General features: G+C 40.4%; 1 protein-coding gene across 1 annotated transcript in view; it reads right to left on the bottom strand.

Annotated features, from left to right (window-relative positions):
- adamts16 (ADAM metallopeptidase with thrombospondin type 1 motif, 16) overlaps positions 1-18662 on the bottom strand; it is a gene marked incomplete at its 5' end in the record, with an annotated part of 57324 nt that overhangs the window by 6089 nt on the left and 32573 nt on the right. The window contains 5 exons of the mRNA XM_079469040.1: positions 1251-1445; positions 1639-1843; positions 14277-14403; positions 16942-17080; positions 17665-17909. Of these exons, the coding sequence (XP_079325166.1) occupies positions 1251-1445; positions 1639-1843; positions 14277-14403; positions 16942-17080; positions 17665-17909 (911 nt within the window). The remainder of the gene's footprint in view (positions 1-1250; positions 1446-1638; positions 1844-14276; positions 14404-16941; positions 17081-17664; positions 17910-18662) is intronic.

The raw sequence follows: 18662 nt of genomic DNA, 5'->3' as shown, positions 1-18662 counted from the left end.
ATTTAATTAAAGTTTTATTTGAATGTTCGCCGGTTCCCGCCTCCTTCCTTCCCTTCTTACGAACATTGCTACATTGGTGCCGAAACCCGGGAGGAAGGAGGGACATGCTGTCAGAGAGCCCTCGCTGCCGAGGGTGATCGCGGTGCTGAGGAGTTCGGGCAGCGCGGACGGGGGAAGTCCGCGAGTGGCTGCCCGAGGCGGTGGTGCTGGATCAAGAAGTCGGATGGGACGAGGACCTCGCTGCCGTGCTCCTGGGTCGAGGTGGGGTGGCTGCCGTCCAGGAGGGAGCCAAGGCCCGTTCGCCGTGGGCCGAGCCTGCTGCCAGCCGCCATGATGGGGAGGAGCAGGGAACGGAAGACCAGCTGCCCTCAGCTGGAGGGCCATCGCCGGCCGCCAGGGGGCGGAGGAGGATCGAGCCGTCCACCGAGCGTCCAGTACCATCGCATGGCACCGCGAGGAAGAGTTTCTCGGCTGGCTGAGGACCGAGCGACAGCATGTCAGGGAACCGGACAATTTTTTTTTCTTTTCCTCTCTCCCCTCTCTCGTCCCTGTCGCTCCGGGGGCTCCCGTCTCCGTTCTTTCGTCTCGCCGGTGCATACCCCCAGGCGCCGCGGACTCCGAGACTGGCTCCCCGGGGGGGGAGTAGGTACAGTCTCGGTGGTGCCCCCCGGCCTGTAAGGGGTGATGGGGGTATGTGGTGAGGAAGGCGGGACGAGAGCCGTGACGCGGGGCCGGTGGCGTGAGTGATAAGTGGAAGCAGCTGTGCGCGCACCGGTCCCGCATCTTATCACGGAGGAGATTGGGAGCTTAAAAGGATGTTCGGCAGGACTGTTGACGAGAGAGGACCGGGCCCGGACATATGTTTAGTGTGTGTGTATGTTTTATGGCCGGCAGTCTACCGTGAGGTGGCTGTCGGTCAGTTACGTTATTGTTTATTTAATTAAAGTTTTATTATTGAATGTTCGCCGGTTCCCGCCTCCTTCCTTCCCTTCTTACGAACATTGCTACATTGGTGTTTATAGGTTTGTTTTGCACGTTGTCACTATGAACTGCTATTTTACAGTATGAAACAATTCAGTGTTCATACTGTATAAATAAAGGATTTTTTCTCACTCCGTGTTTTATAAATTACTTGCTCATAGCGGTTCAGGGATTGCCCCTCTTATGGATCAAATACACGCCTTTGGTTACTAATCTGAATACTTTCACCACCACCCCATTGCACCTCAATGAAATAAAAAAGAGCTTACCGGTTGCCAGGTGGAGACGAACCACTGGGCCTTGCGTTGTTTGTGGCAGCGTTTGATCATGCAGGTCTGCTGGCTGTCGGGTTTGAGCAGGGCGCCACAGGACGCATCCGGCAAGACACGAGATTGAGAACCCGGGTTACTGCTCACACACGCCACCGTCCTCTTCATCACACCCTTCCCACACTTACGAGAACACTGGAAATATAAATAGAAAAGAATTTAATAAGAGCTTTGTAATACTGGAGCAATAGTGAACACATTTAATCTTTCACCTTCAAGTGAGACCCAAGCCATCTGTCCACAAATTTTCAGTTTATGACCTTCAGCTGCTTTATGTAGATAGGATAGTGAGGATGTTGGCTATGTAAAAACAAAAATTTGTACTAACCTGGGACCAGGGACCCGAAGTCCAGACTGGTGGGCAGGTGTGTGTGTTGCAGGTCTGTCTGCGATACGGCGGTGGTTGTGCACACTGGTCATCAGTCACCGTTTCAATCCGATCAGGACCTGTTTTTTGGAGGCACTGCACCTGTCTGGTCTGCTCTCCGGAGCCACAGCTGTGACTGCACACACCCCATTCGCCGAAGCTCCAGCTGAGAAGCGCACAACACCACACACACAACCCTGTAAGACCCTTATATCCTGAGAATGTACATTGTGTTCAATGCATGATAATTGTTTTTCACACATGTGAAATCCCAGATTTGCCGTTTCGCTTCGGTTGTGTCATAACTGGATGATAAAAATAGTACACTACTAACTTTAAAAAGTATTTCAAAAATACACATTGCAATGATAAATACTGTCACAGGACCTCTGTACGTTGCATGTTTAATTCAATGTGTAGCATATGGTTATGATCCATGTGTAGCATGTGGTTATGATTTTGTAAACGAACACCGTTCTTTACATTTTTAAAGTTCAAATTTTGGGCAGCATTATGGGAAACAAAATGTCACCGTGCTCTCTGTTGTATACTGCACATCAAATAATATTTCATCTGGGTATACCGTAAATGCAATCTGTTCTGGTTAGTTAAGGGTTGAATAAATCTGTTCTGGTTAGTTAAGGGTTAACACCGAGACGCCTTGATTGTAAAGTGTGGATGGTTTGTTGGCTTTCAGCAAAAGTCACCAGTCAAGATTTCAGCTCATAAAAGGTCAACAATTCCCCCTAAAGGCCCCGACCGACCTCAGATAACACCATCAGAACATACAAACAGCCTAAACTTTATTTACCGAAGCTTAACACATCATTTGATCGGAATGTTACAACAACTCTGACAAATGTAATCACTGTAGTGACCACGGCTTAAAAAAGCGTTGGAGATGCTCCATATGATTTCAACATCCCCGGTTCACTCTCCTTAAAATATCTATTTATGCTGTGAAATCAGACATCTGATCTACTTTAACATGTAAATCCTCCAATAGCCAGACGGTTGTTGTAATTAAAGGAACCTAATAATATATCATTGCGAGGATTTGATCTTGTGACTGTTGCCATAAACTAATTTATGCGTCTTAAATAATTACAAGCAGGAATATATACACAAGCCACGATTCACGATTTGAGGCGTAATGCAAACATTAAAGTTGGCACACTTTGGGTGAAGCTGTCTGGCCAATGTGACTTTAGTTATTTGCCCCATAAATATGGCAGAACGAAGACATATTCTATTGCGGTATTATATCTCTCTCAAGTTCATGCTAGCACCTTCTTCATAAATATGAAAGTTAAGATATGACCAGTAACATCTCAACACAGCAAAGAAGAATAGATGCTCTGTTCAGATGAAGCCGTTAAATACGAGAAATAGATTTTAAGGTCTGATCTCACACACATCTGACATTAGCTCGAAACTCGTAACACGACACATGATGTCAGAGTCTAAATGTGAACCTTTTTATGATGTAATCGCTTCTCCATGACATGTTTGACACCAAGAAGGCCGCTAAAATACGCTGAACTTACTCTTGTTATTTCAGCAAATATTTAAATATATATATATTGCAATATTCTCACAATATTTGTAAAATATCTATCGATATAATAATGTATAGTTGAGCATCTACTGTGCCATGCCACAAAATCTATCAATGTAATTGCGTACTAGAATATCAAATATCAAAACAAGGGGCTTTTATTTTGAAGAAACATGGCATAGGTTTTCTTTTCAAGCACAAACAGTTCAGTTTTACAAAAAAAGATTACTTTTGACACTTTGCTGTTACACTTTTGGAAACTAGTGGGGAATTTATTTTTTATATCTACTAAAATCACCATATGGTTTGAAAATATGGAGAAAATGGAACAGAAAATTCCTATCACGGATGCCATTTGCTTCTATTTATTTGCTATCTATTTATTCTATTATGTTTGCTTCTATGCAATGGCATTTATATAATTTATTAAATACTTATTTGAGCCGTTATACTACATATCGGTTTTTACCCAACAAAAAAAAAAACATTAAATGATACGCTTGAACACTGTTGCAAACTGCACTTTTAAAGTATACACATAAATAATAATTAAAAACATAGGTTTTGTAAATAAAATAAGCCTCCCTTTTTCCTCTAACTTTCGTGCACAACCATGCTTAACACATTTATTTGCGTGTATTATTTTCAGACATGTCCTGCCTCTGAAATCGCCTACTTGCATACTAGTAGGTGAAATCAAGTCAAAGTCATGAGTATGCCGGAAACAGTAAGCATGAAATACCCAGATGGTATACTGCTTCCGCCGAGATTTGGGAGTGGGCATTGGATGGACACTTCTCTATCTCATGATGCCACGGGAGTCGAACAATGTAATTTCAAACATAATTCAAATAACAAATAGTGGAAAACTTTAGGTCAGATGTCTGTTTTCAAATGTAAGTAAATTAATTTCCAACGAACAGGTTGTTGTTAACAGGCTACGTCATAGCTCAAAGAGTGCGGTTCACATGAAAATAAAACATGGCGGATGCAGTATGTCCGAAATGTATTATTACTACTCCCACTCATATTATATAGAACGTACGGTTTTTATGGTCGATGGGTAGGCACTTATTCATACGCAGTTATGGTTTTAGTTTAGTCCTTCAAGAGAATCACCAAAAGTGACATTGAACCATAGGTGGCACTAATTTGAATGTGTGACTCTCTGTGAACTGTTAGTGTTTAAATCTTCTATTGTCTTCTGTGAAGGTGCTTTTTTGAGATCAGCGTTATAATGACTAAAGCCGTGTTAAACTGACTTGAGTTTGCAGTAGCCATCAATAAAATTTCAGTGGTAACACACAAACCCTTAAACCTCTGGCTGTGTTTAACAAGAACACGCGCCTGTGTGTCCACATCCATTAGTCGGGAGTGTGTGTTGAGTTTGAAAGGCTTTTAACCCCCGGCCTCACGTAAACCCTGAGGAGTTCAGGCCAAACCAACAGGACATCAGCAAAATGGGAATGCAGTAAATGGTGTTTATAGAGGCCAGTTAATGAGGTAGAAAAAGACCCAGACAGAGAGAGAGAGACATAGAGAGAGAGAGAGAGAGAGAGAGAGAGACTGACACAACACTGACACAACACACACAAACGGACACATTAATGACAGGATCCTGTCACTTTCACTGAGATTTTTTGTCAATACTTCACACTTTTATGTCTGTATTGATATGTACATATTGTTTCTTATATAGGATACTCTAATTTTATTTTATACAGAATGTTTATATTTAATCTTCCTTAAAAAAAATTGAAAAAAAAATGTTATCATGCCAATAAAGCTTTTTTGAATCTTGAGAGAGAGACAAAGAGAGAGAGAGACAGAGAGAGAAATGTGAATTTTCATGGCACTGATACATTGGTTCAGCTCTTGCCACCTGTTGATGACATAATGACAGTATCACGCTATTCGAAAACTGGAATAGACGCGAGCAAATGTTTGGCTAGTATTACAGGAAGACACGTCGAGAGTGACTCATTGCTATGCTCTTGGACATCTAAAAGTAAGTCCCTCTCAGATGACTGTTAACAAGACATGATGGATTTCTCTCGATGTGTAATAAATTGCGCTGTAATTTAAAATACACAACAGGGTTTTTTGTTTTCCTGGTCCCAGTCTGTATGCTGAATGGTCCACGGGGGGCCACTGAAGTGCTATAGTGCCTCCAAACCTTGAGAGAGAATCCCTTCACTAATAACATCATCACTCGGTCAATCTCATGTTGTTTAACCTTGCATGACGTTTTAGCTGTGGAACACAAGTAAAGCAGTATGTATATGTAGCTCTTTTTCATAAAATGAAAGGTGACCATAAAGGTATCCATTAAATAAGTTGATAAGCCATACATTTACTGCCTCGTGGTTGAAGCTGAGGTGCCTGGTTGCTGAATCCACTCAAATGGCCACTCCCTCAACTATGCAGACTTGAAGGCTTAAAATAAGTTAAACGGATGAGTTATGAAAAAAATTCACTCCACTCACAGTTGTCCTGAAAGGCAAAATTAGCTATATAGACCAAAATATTATTTATGTCTCTGGAAGCCAGTCGATGAATTGCAATTTGAATCTGTGTTGGCTTCACGAGAGGGATCGGAAGGCCTATTGTGTAAAACAGACGCTAGCAGCTTAAAAAAAGCAGTCAAATGTAAACATAGCCTTAGACGTCATATATCATTTTGCGTTTAATTAGAAGAATTATTACATATTGTAATGCAATTATTACATATGTAGCTTTATATTCCATTTTCAAAATACCCTCAGATATGGTATTTATAAGATATTAACAATGGTTTTGCATGTCTTAACCGACTCTCTCGATCACTCAGGGCAGGAAGCCCAGAAATACCTGCAAAGATCGATTTCCAGCACTGAGCCAGCGCATTCTGATAAGATTGACATACGAGCTCTTTCTTACTCACCCTGGAAGAACATCTCTATGCCAGCGTTATCAGAGATAGACTAGTCAACTAAACTGGCTGTTGTTAGGCAACTTTGTTTCTGTTTTACTCAAAATTTGCCTCAGAAGCACATTATCTACATACAATTGTGCAATAATGTTAAAGTAAACATCACATTGCGACTGGTTGTTAGGGAGTTTAGTTTTTTTTATCATTTTCTGGTCTCGGGATATAGGACTCACTCCTTTTAGTTAATGGAATATCCAAATGTCAGGTCACTAATGGGTGTTATACACTACAAGAATTTTGCTCAGATTTTCGCCCAAATTTGAAATCTGGAGTTTTTGCAAAAAGTCTGCGCCAGTCTGCAGATTTGATGATGTATTGTTTTCTATGCACACGTTCAAAAAGTCTGCAAGTGTATGTATTTTCTTTAAATCTGTTTAAAAGTCTTGTAGTGTATTCCAGCCTTAAGAACCAAAACCTTAACACAAAATCCGAGGTATCATTTGTGTCTGAAACACGGGGCAAGTTATGAATTATTAAAATGTTAATATTTCAAATTCAAAGTTGGTTTCAATGAGAAGTTATGAGCGTTCATGCTTGTGCATTAACATAACCGGTTTGGGAAGGGGTAGTTTCATTTACTCATTTATTCAGTCTTGTGGTTATCTGTATGAACATCTCCACCTAAATCCCACCTCTAGGGGGCAAGTAAACAGTCCTACGTAACAGGAGAAAACAATCAGAGAGCTAAGGTCTGGAGGCAACTGCATTACGCAAAAGAACATGACAACATCTCCTAGTAACCACAAACTCAGACTGCAGTCTAATGAAAAAAGGTCTTTAACGCTGTTTTTACTTGCATCCCAAAGTTTCACTCAGAATCCTAGTAAACCAATCAGTGTTTACAATTTTGCATAAACATTTTGGCTGCCATATGAAGTTTGCACACATCTGACTATTTGCTAATGATTTCATAGGAACAAGAAAATGATGCAACATTAATGACAGGCATATTCTAGGGATTGGACTGGGATAGAACCGGTGTCCCTTTCTGCATTTCAGTTGTGTCTGTCAGAGACACGCCTGCCTCTAAAGCCACAGTGACTGATGTCGTCTGATACTTTCGATGACAGCTCAGAGCGGAGTTCAGTCCCTCAGCATCATTATGTTAGTAAAATCATGCTGGATGATCCTCTGGCTGTTTAAGAACGGCACACTAAAAAATATAAACTTAAAAGAGGGAAGATCGAAAAGGTGTAAAATACTGTGCACTTCTCGAAATCCTTGCTACAGATTCATTTCTATCTTTAAAATGAAAATATTCGGTCAATATTGAAGACATTGTTGTTATATTTTCAGACAATATTCTGTAGGATGACTTTAAGTAGAAATCAGTAAAACGACTTTTGGCGTTAGAAATATTTTCGATTCTTAAAAAAACCTAAATGTAATACTCATTTTAACCTAAGGAGGCCGCCATGTTCTTTTTTGATGACGTAAACTGGTTGCACGCACAGGCAGCCAAACTAAACACATACACACTAATCAGGGACCCGTTTCAATAAGGAGGTTCAAGCAACACTGAGTTAAAATATGAACTCTGAGTTGATTTACTCAGATAATCGCTACTCTGAGTTTTCTGTTTCAGAACAGCTGGTTTCAATCAGTTAAATCCACTCTGAGTAAGTTCACCCGAGGTTACTCGTGTTCACCGCGGCTTTAAAAAGCCATCATCAATTGAGCGAAGATAACACGATTCACCATGGCAACGCCACGTGACAAAAAACGCTCCGTTTATTTCTCGCCAGTCGAATTGGAGGAACTATATATATATATATATATATTATGTATATCGTATATGTATAAACATATATACCTACGATTTTTTGTCATGTAGGTGCAATCCTTCTGCAATAAAAAGAACGTGGCAGCAGCTGGAAATGAAATATAAAAACATCATTCAGTCCGGTGAGTTTAAATGCTCTTGCTGGTAGGATGCCTGACTGGGAAATGTTTGATATATTTAATAAACTGGCCTTGAAAGTTATGAGGATATGAGAACCGAGCACTGTGGCTATAGAAGACAAAAAACTGGCCATGCTTGCCCCTGCTCCAGCTATGTGTAACGGAGGCCAGCTAGAGATGCTCTAGCGACAGACGTAATAGGGACTGCGGTCGTTAGGCTCGTGGTTAGAGCGCCGGTCCCTCGTTCTGACCGACGGCAGTTCGAAGCCCGCGCAGAGCGGGGCGAGTGGGACCTTTTAAATGTGCACCCAATCACATTGGGAAATCCTAAAGGGTATTTGAATTATTAGAGGTGGCAGCAAGAGCACATTTATTTGATCAGCTTATTCAGAAAGACGTTCACCATTCACCTGCAATCCTATGAAACTCCTCTTTGATGGCTCTCACAGGAAACTTAACACAAATGTATATAAAGTGCTTGAGAGCGATACACACTTTTCTTACTGCTCTGCATACAGTTGCCTTGCTAACGTGTTCTGCATCCCCGGTGTTATAAAGAAAGCTTCCGTTAGCAAAGAAACGTAACAGAGAATCTGCTCAGATGTAAGAGTGCAGCCACGACGAGTGAGGTTTGTGATGTAAGGATGAAGCAGAGTGTGAATATATTTAATGGACTGTAAAGAAAAACTGTGCCTCTCAAATAAAGAATCCTCCGGATATGATAAAACATCCAAACGTGGCTTCACCATATATTCTCTCCCGACGTAAATGTAACTCTCTCTGAATGAATGCAGCTTCCTCATCTACGGGTACTGAATAAACGGACATTTAATGTCTGTGTTACGAACTTGTGCGCGATTAAGGAAAACGAATGAAAAAACAAACGGCGAAGGCAATTTCAACACCGCTCGCGCTTCGAAAAGGGGCGGAGATTGTAACAAACCTCGGGTTAGTGGAATAAAACCTGCTCCCGACCAGGTTAGGTTCACAGAGTAGGTTACTATGGTTACTCACTCTAAGTATAAGATACCTTGATTTCTGAAACGGGGTTGACTTACCCCGCGGTCACGGGTTTGATATACCTCGCGTTCTGAAACTGAAAACCCAGAGTATCCCGTTTTCTGGGGTTAACTTACACTGAGTTTGCTCTTACCCTGCTTTCTGAAACGGGTCCCAGTTCTTCAGTAAATATAAACAGAAACAACACAAACATGCATAAAAATAACTAAAATAATTTTAAATTTATTACATACAAAATATTTTAGCCTTTATATAATGCATTTTGTCCAGATTTTGACTCTCCCTCGGTCATTATCTGACGGGGGCTAATATTCACGTCTTATACAAAATAAATAACCAAACTGCAAGCATCTCGATGTTGTGTTTATCAGTATATTGTCATGATGTATAAAGTATACGATTATGGTGGATGCTAATGTCTTAAAGCTATGATTTAATGCACGCTTACCTTGAACAGACACTAACTGATACTGAACGCGTTCTTCTTTTATGGCAGGCAGGCAGGCTTGTGTCAAGAGGACATACCGCCCCCTACTGTCCCTGTGTGTTTTTATATCTGATCTTATGTTTTACGTGTCATATTTTACAGTTAGATATGGAAAACAAGTGTGCTTCGCTGTTGCGAAAGAGAACAGGTTTAGGTTGCAACCATTTGACATCACGGATTTTGACGCAAAAAAATGGCGGCCTCCAAGAAATGTTTTTTTTCAACGTTTACGAATTTTTTATTTCACAATTATAGAGTCAATGCCATTGTTCATATATTAAGCCATGCATCGCTCTATACCCAAGGATCCTTTTAAGTGAATACCCCTGCTCTATAATGTTATATCTTCAGGTTAAGTTGTTACAAAGCTAGATGACTCTTTAAAATAATATTTTAAATTTGCCTGATCATTTTGGTTATGTCATCATTTCACATATTTACTAATAATTTTTTTCCTTACATGTAAATTAAATAGCTGTAAAGTTATTAGACAACATTGCATTCAACAACACAGATATTCACAATAATTGACACAATAAATTGTATAACAGGAAAGTAGTTCAGAACTTTGTGACTAACTCGCACATAACCTCTAAATGAAAAATGTCATTAAATGTATGAAAATGATGTATGTGACGCATTTGTTTAAGCACCTTATGACTAAACAAAAACACATTGTTTATGACTAAACATAAAAAATAAACGCTACGTATGCCGAATGCCAAAGACTACACCCTTCCTTCACTTATGCCCATTCACCGCGTGACAGACGGGTGAAGTTTACATTAGCTACTTTCCTGTGAGCATTAATATGCAACTCTTTGCTGGCTAGTCTAGTTCTCTACAGTCGGTCACAGTCCCAGAAGACCGAAAAAGCCCTCACATTAATCCAGAAGAAACTGGTCTCATCCTTTTAAACCCCTCGTCTTTCAGCACCAGGCTAAACGTCGGCTTTAGCCATGCTAGCTTCTGAACGTGTTTATCCAGTGTCGTTCTATGACCCATGATCTCACCGCATATTCAATATCCTGCATCATAAATCAGTATGTTAGCCATATTACTGCACCATGGCAAGACAGAGAAGGATATTCTTCTTGAAACGTCTCAAAATTATTCAACTGTCTGTCAGAACATGTGGTTGCACGATCATGTGGAAATAATGGTAAAACATCTGACATCTGGAATTATACAACTTTCCAATAAATGATGTCTAAAGGACCTCAAACATTCATAAAAGGATTCATAAACGCACGCGTCCTCATTAACAACAACACAACATCAACAAAAACAAGCCTATGAAACGTCCGTTCGCCTCTTTCGTGTCTCATGCGATTAGCATCACGGTCTTCAGTTAATTTTTCCTGGATCAGCTTGTTTAAACCATCATTGATTTGTCATATCGAATGACCTTCGTTGTAAGTGTACAATTCCCCAATTTTCATCCTGATCTGGGGTCAGGGCTCTGAGGTCACCTTTGTCACGGTCCCAGGAATGGATGCCTTCTAATGCCAACGTTTTGAGTAATGGAGGGGTACACCCTGGACACAAACACGGTTGGCATTGGCATGTTGGCCAAGGTGACCTCCTCACCCCACAGCTAAAACTCCCAACCACACCTAAAGTTTGTTGCCAGATAGCCGTCAGAGGGCGGATTTAGCCTGAGCGCCTAAGAAATGTTTACTGGCTATGCCCCTCTTTGTCATAGTCACTAGTGCATCAAACCAGCCTCGGTTTCACACAAACGTGTTGGATGAAGCATGTTCTCACGCAGCATTTGGGAAATGACTGGTTTGTTTCAATCAGTAAAGTTAATTTAGCTAAGGAGAGGCTCGTTGGCACATGGGATGCAGATTTATCGACCCCGGTACTGTTAAAAGCGTGGAACAAAATCTGGAGCCTTTTACCATTAGAAATTAAGTAAAATTTTGGATACAAAATACACTCAGCAAAAAAAGTAAAAGATTTTGTAAATGAATAGAGAATTGAATCATAGAATGATGGGTTAAGCCCAACAGATCAGGTACTTAAGACAAATAATCATGTCTAGAGTTTTTTTTGTCAATATATTAGCTTTTTGTTTTCACTAGGGTGTAACAATATACAGTATAGGTATGGGCAATAATCATGCTATTAAAATCCATGATCATAGATATTGTGTATTATACACATATGGCAATATTGTACAGTATTCAGCACCTCAATAACAGAGCCACAATGGTTACAAGCTCTCCCTTTCTGCCTCCCTAAACTTATAAGTATTCATTGGGCAAAAATCCTAATAAATAATAAAAGATTAGTTAAACGTTAGATTTACATATTTAAAATCATAGAAAAAATTCAATTGATATTGTGATAGTATTGTTACCATAGATTATTTTGTCCATGATGACCATGTAGCGAAAATCTGATATTGGTGATTGCCGTAGTTCATTTTCGCATTTGTTATTTTTTTATCTTACTCTGTTACATTATATATTTATGTTGTTTTACATTTAAGTTATTTTTTGCATCTTTATTTCCTCTTTTTAAATGTTGTTATATTCTAACCTGTAAGCAATTTAAGTTGCATATTTACAGGCGTTTTGTGTGTTTGGATGAAGTATGGAAAATGAGCGCAGCATCCCAGCATTATCCCTCAAGTACAGCCAGCTGTGTGTAGTGTGCTAATGATGGCACACAGATGTAGATACTTTGCTGGATAGAAGTACATGATCTTCCTCAAGGATATGTATAAGAATAAGAGAGCAACCGACACAGAGAACAAGAGATGGAGGAGAAGCGGCGAGCCAAGGAAAACACTGCTACACTTGGGAAACAATCAGCACGCTATAAAGCAGATTTTACAGGAGTTTCAGACACTTTAATACATTTAGGGAAGGTCGCGAAGAAACCACATCGGGTCATGAGTCTTTAGGAGTCTCTCAAGGGATATACGGCATAGTTGACCCGTTATCGAGCAAGTTACCATATTTGGTAACTTAATCGACAGATTACAACGGCTTTCCTTGTGTTAGCGCATAAATGTCTCCCAGTCAATCAGTAGAGATCAGTATACGTCACAAATAGTGACATCAGGGCATGTGACCAATCTGGAGTTGCCGGGGGCGTTTCAAACTTCAGCGATATTTTCATAAATAAATATTCTATGAAGTTTATATAATTTATGCATTCATTTATATTTTATATATGTGTCTTATTTTTTTAAATATATAAACGTTTTGAGAAAAATATTACATAGACCGGCAAGCAAGGTAACTTCATTGTCCTTGATTTTTCTTTAAGTCACAAAAGTAAAAAAATCTTGCAAAAACCTCCAATAACTCTCCGGCGTTTAAATCTGCTGAGCTACTGACTGTAAAGATGTCTCTTTCTGGATATCTGGGCCCTCTGGACACACTTAACCAGTTCTGTGAACTGGCGGCCATTTTGGCAGACCTGGCGTTAGTGTCATTCTATAATCCCGCGTCTACCTTTCCAAGCTGTCGAACATTATTGGGAATTACGGTTTGCAGACGCAGTGGAGAAAGCGGGCGATGGATCGCTCCTCCCAGGGGTCACTGACTAGACTTTACATGTGAGACAAGAAAAATGGGCCTGCATGGCGTTGCCAAGGAAACGGCTTTAAAAATATTATTAAGAGACAGGAGAAAACAGGGGCAGTGAGGTCTAAAATCACACGCTCAAATTTAGCAGTGTTGGGCTGAACTGAAGTAATGTGCAGTAGATCAGTGGCATAGTAGTATCAAACCACTATAAGCAAGTTTTTGAAGAAGTAATGTTAAAGCATTATAGGTGTTTGTGAGGGTGTGGCTAATGTGTGTTTAGTGTTTGTTAGCGCAATATTGGATGCTAGGTGGTTCCGGTGACCTGTTCCCAAATCTCTGGAATATTCACGGCTGTGTCTGAAATTACACCCTATACCCTCATTCCCTATTCCCTACATTTAATTAGCGAATGAAACAAGAAAATGAATTCCCGAAGCGCTGCGGGCGCCATCTTCTACCGAGTCGAGGAAAATCACCAGTGCGAGACTCACAATCGATGGCTAGCAGCTAGCTATGAGTGCACATCACTTGTACACGCATTATTACGATGCATCATGGGATTGAATGAGTGCACTCAATAATTTACACTATGAATTCGGACATCACTAAAAACGGATGTCACCCCAAATAGTGCACTATATTAGGGTATAGGCGCTATTTTGGAAACAACCCTGGTGTCTTAATAAGGCCTCGGTCCTTCCACCAGTGTAAATTTTTTTGTTCACTAGGAAAAAATTACACATTCACAAAATTTGAATATTATGTGTATCACAAATCCACAGATCCACAATGGCTCAAAACAAGTTAGACTGCAAATCTAAAAGATCTGGTTAAGAATTGTGTAAAAGTGCCCCCCTAATAAGACACCACTAATAAGTCTTAAGATGTTGAACTGACACTGACATAAAAATAAATTTACTTGGTTAAAAGGATAGTTCCATTAAAAACATTTATTGTTGGTACTCATCCTGATGTCATTTCAAAACCTGTATATGACTTCTATTGTATGGAGTTAAAACCACTGTGACATTTCTCAAAATAACTTTGTTTTCCACTTTCATTCGTGAGTGAACTGTCCCCCCCGCCAAAAATAGCAAAACATGAGGGTGGCGTTACCTTGGAGGGCATGGCTGAGAATTGCAGGACACCACACCGGTGGCGGGTCGAATTCGTGAGTTACAGTACGAGGTGTTCACCTGAACTCTCAGATCCTTGTAGCATACTGATTTAGTAACCATCTGACCTGAGGAACACAAAAACATTTTGTTCCAATTAAACAATATTCCTCCATCTTGAACGGTCCTCTGCTACAATCCGAAATATACGTTTTTAAAATGCTCTGGCAAATTACTTTGTGTTTATGAACTGGTTGACCGTTGACATCATTAAAAAGAACTCTTGGACTCAAAGCCCATGTTATTTCAGCTTTTCAGAGTTAGTCTAGAGGGCGTTTGACTTCTGGGTTAAAGGACATACTAAAGCAGGTATTGTTCACCTTCAGATGCCTCTCGCCTCAGGCTCTCTGCACACCATTACAGCAGAGCTGTAATCTCAGGACTGGTGTTAAAGGGGAGGAGGGTACAAATGATGGGAACAGACCTGGTCTTGGTGGCTCGCCTGAGGGTGAACTACGAGGGCTATTGAGTTACACTTGCGATAAGAAAGCCGTGGGTAGCACCTTTAACCCACAGCATCCATCACAAAAGTAACTCTTGCGAAATGGGCTGAGGTATAATAATGCTATTATAATTAAGGTTTACATAATGATGTTAGATTGAATGTGTAATTCACTTGGATTGATTCATAGTTAATGAAAAACAGTCCAGCCTGTTTTTTTTGGTTAGTGTATTTAGAAAGATGTTATTTCATTTACTACCCATATAAAATGGTATGGAGCCAAATCATGATGTGATACCAGGATGTGGAAAGGCAGCAAACTGGCATTTGCATTACATTACAAGAATGTTAAAAACAAGGGGCGGAACTAAGGTGAGTGGCTATCCGTGTTCGAGAACAGTGACGTTGCAAGTCAGGTACGGGCCCATATGCAAAAACCTTTAACAGGGCACCTTGTTCGCGACCACGTTGCGCATTACTGGACATTGTAATTGTTTACTCAGGTTTGTTATTTAAATGTTAATGCGTGTCAATCGTGCTCACATAGTAATGCCAGACCCTAAAGGAGCGCAAACTCCCAAGCATCAGAAAGAGAGAGAAAGCTTCGGTTACAAAAGCCAAAAGTTAGTGTGTTGACATACAAGTATAGTGCCAGTGCACTTGCAGTACGACCTGAGTTCGATTCCCATCTCAAGCGTCATTTGCCGGTCCCACTCCCCTGTCTCTAACCAAAGCTGTCCTGTCTTTTCTCCACTGTCCTATCAAATAAAGTCAAAAGCCCCTAAAATATAACTTAATCAAAAAAAGCAAGAGGGAAAAAGCGACGCAACCAGCGTTTTTCCCTGCAACATGTGAATGGCCCTCCATTCCGTTTCGACACAGCAAGGTCAAATGTAATGTTCTGCAGTATACATTATACAATCATAACAAGAGTGTAAATGAGTATATGAATTCAAATAATTAAATAGATGAAAACTAATAATACTTCTCTTCTACCCTTAACCTCACCATAGACTTTATTATAAACACCTGTTAGCCATTTTCAAATATATTTTTCATTTTGTTGAAAATAAATTCCTGTATGATCTGTGAGTGTAGTTCAACAATAGGTGGATTCGATCTTGCACTCATATGTAGCTTTACTACTTGTCACACGTCTTATTCACTAAGCCACCGAAATTGCTGGGAGAGGGGTTTTGTTTTCACACTTCAAATGTTGTTTTTCCACGAAGAAGAAGCCCCTCACATTTGCCCGGGGTAGACATGCAAAAGACTCAAAATGTAAACGGCCCCTAAGGGATTCGTAGACGGCATGATAATAAAACATTCGGGGCATTACTGAAAACATTCGGTGCTTCAGCCCCCTTAGCCCACCACTATAGCGCCACCACTGTTAAAAACTTGAATCATTGGAAAGTTGTTGTTTTGTGCTACATTGGGAGTGCTACATTGGTCTTGGTAGCTGAAAGCAAGTCAAATTAGTCAAAGTATTTAACAAATAAACACATTTAAAAAGAACTTTGTGAATAAAGGAGTTTTGTGCAGGCTTGCCCGTTCCTTAGCAGTACGCTGAACCCAAGGTTGCTCCAGTGAATACTGTCCATGTAACGTATTTTGCACGGCCCCTAAAACCTGTTGTTCTCAAACCAGCACCCACAAGCGTCACAGGCCCTGGGGGCAGTATAATGTTTGTACCAAGCAAATGGTTCACAAAACAACAACTATGTTTCTAATTGTTCTCATTATGTCACATTGCATAAAAGAAAATGATTTTCAAACATCATAAGCGTGGTTCGGTTACTATGAATTTGATTTGTTTTGACTTCTGACCCTTGCATCAAAAGCATCTTGCGATTGCATCAAGATGCTGAATCAAATTACTCTGGATATTAAAATGTTTGCGAAACTCCTGTAACCCATAAACAAAGAGCAGGGGCATGTTTATAAGTGGCTGTGTTATATAATAACACTGGTTATGTCATCGCCTGGCTCTCGAGCTAGTGGAAACACACATCGGATGTGAGAGCGCTCGCCTCCCCTGTCACCAGCACCATCTTTGTGTAGAAATGGCAACAGATGCTACTCTCAAAGGTTATCTCTGAGCGGATCTGGCTTCAGGAAAAGATCATTGACTGTATTGACTGATCAGCAGACTATGCTGTACCTCCTGCACAGGTGGCTGAGCACTGCGATCGAATGATGGCCCAGGTGTAGTTGTGTTTGGGTTGATTCCGCCTGTCTGTATCTTCCTTGGACAGCGTGTATTCCCACAAAATGCCCATGTTCCAGCCCTGCTGAAGTACCTGTGCGGGAAATGAACATGGCATCAACAATTTAAGAACAATGGTATGATCACCATTTCCCGACAAAATGTTGACTACATGCTGGACATGCGGTACAAGAGAGGAAGTTTTGAAGAGAGTTTTCCACATGATCACCACAGCGCAACATGTCTTTGTACTAAGCTATCTTTACAGAAAAAAACTATAAAATAACAGCCTCATGCAGACATTCTGGGATCCAAAGTTAGAAAAAGAAAACAGATGAATGATTTCCCAGAATGCTTTGCATGGGGCTGTTATGTTATAGTGTTTCTTCTGTAAAGATAAAGACTTTTGTCTGATGTTTAAAGTTCGTTTATCATTGTACAAACTGTTGCCAATAAATTTGATAAATATAAATCTACAGTAAATCACTGGCAACTAGCTGCACAACTACAGCAACATTTTTAAGCCAACATGTAAGTAATAAACGTAAATGTAATTTAGATGCATGTTTGCATTTTTTTGTTTATTATGTGGAATGAATTGTGAATTATACACGATATAGCTATTCAGCAGTTACAGATAACTGCGGTGTGTCAGGATAGGGGTTTACCAGGACCTACCTCAAGCACCAGAGTCTCATTAGTGGGTCCAGTAGAGGTGAGACTCTCTGGACGGTTGTAGGGTCTCTTGTAGTCAAACACAGCTCCAGCGATCGGGAGTCTGCCAGGCCAGTCCACCGTCCAACGACCGTTGAGGTAATATTTCCTCTGCAGATTCCTCACGGCCAGGTAGGAACTGGAGGAGTTGAGCTCCATCACACGAATGCTACGTGCTCCAGCTGGTATGGTGACTACACGGTAATAATCTACAGAAGAAAGAGATTTCATGTTTAGGGATAAAATGTTTGAATGTATTGGAGTATTTCAACTGTGAAATGGCATTAGTTTGTGTCTACTTTTAAGTTTGAAGGGTGAAGTTCACCCAAAAATCTACTTTGTGTGATTTATTACTCATTAACAAGACGTTAAACATGTTCAGAGAACTTCCGGCGTCTTCAGAGCACAAATGAGGATATTTAGGGTGACATCCGAGAGATTTCCAGGCCTCTTCAGACATCATTGTGTTAGTTGTTGTCAAGGTCCAGAAAAGAACTAAAGACATCGAGAAGCACAGTGGCTCAGTTGAATTTTTCTGAAGCGACGAGAATGCTTTATGTGTGAAAAACAAACCAAAATACAGACTTTAATCTATATATTCTCCTCTGTTTTGTCAGTCTATGGTACGCATACACAAGAGCACTTCTTCATCTTCTTTGCAATATCACTTTTCTGCGTTGTGAGTCAGAGTGCCGGCGTCCAATAGGGGCAAGCCCCATGCGGCGTTCGGCGCACAAACCTAATACACATGCGTCAAAGTGCTCTCGTAAATGCGCACCATACACTGGCATATATCGATTAAAGTCTGTATTTTGGTTTATTTTTCACACATTAAGTATTCTCGTCACTTCAAAAAAATTCAACCCAGCCACTATTAGTGTATGGACTAATTTAACAATGTCTTTAGTACATTTCTGGACCTTGACAACAACTATAACCATGATGTCTACGAGGAGGCCTGG

This window comes from Barbatula barbatula (genome assembly GCF_947034865.1).
Source record: "Barbatula barbatula genome assembly, chromosome: 12".
NCBI classification, from domain to species: Eukaryota; Metazoa; Chordata; class Actinopteri; order Cypriniformes; family Nemacheilidae; genus Barbatula; species Barbatula barbatula.
Note: the sequence above shows the minus strand (reverse complement) of the source record. Positions and strands in the feature narration are given on the sequence as shown.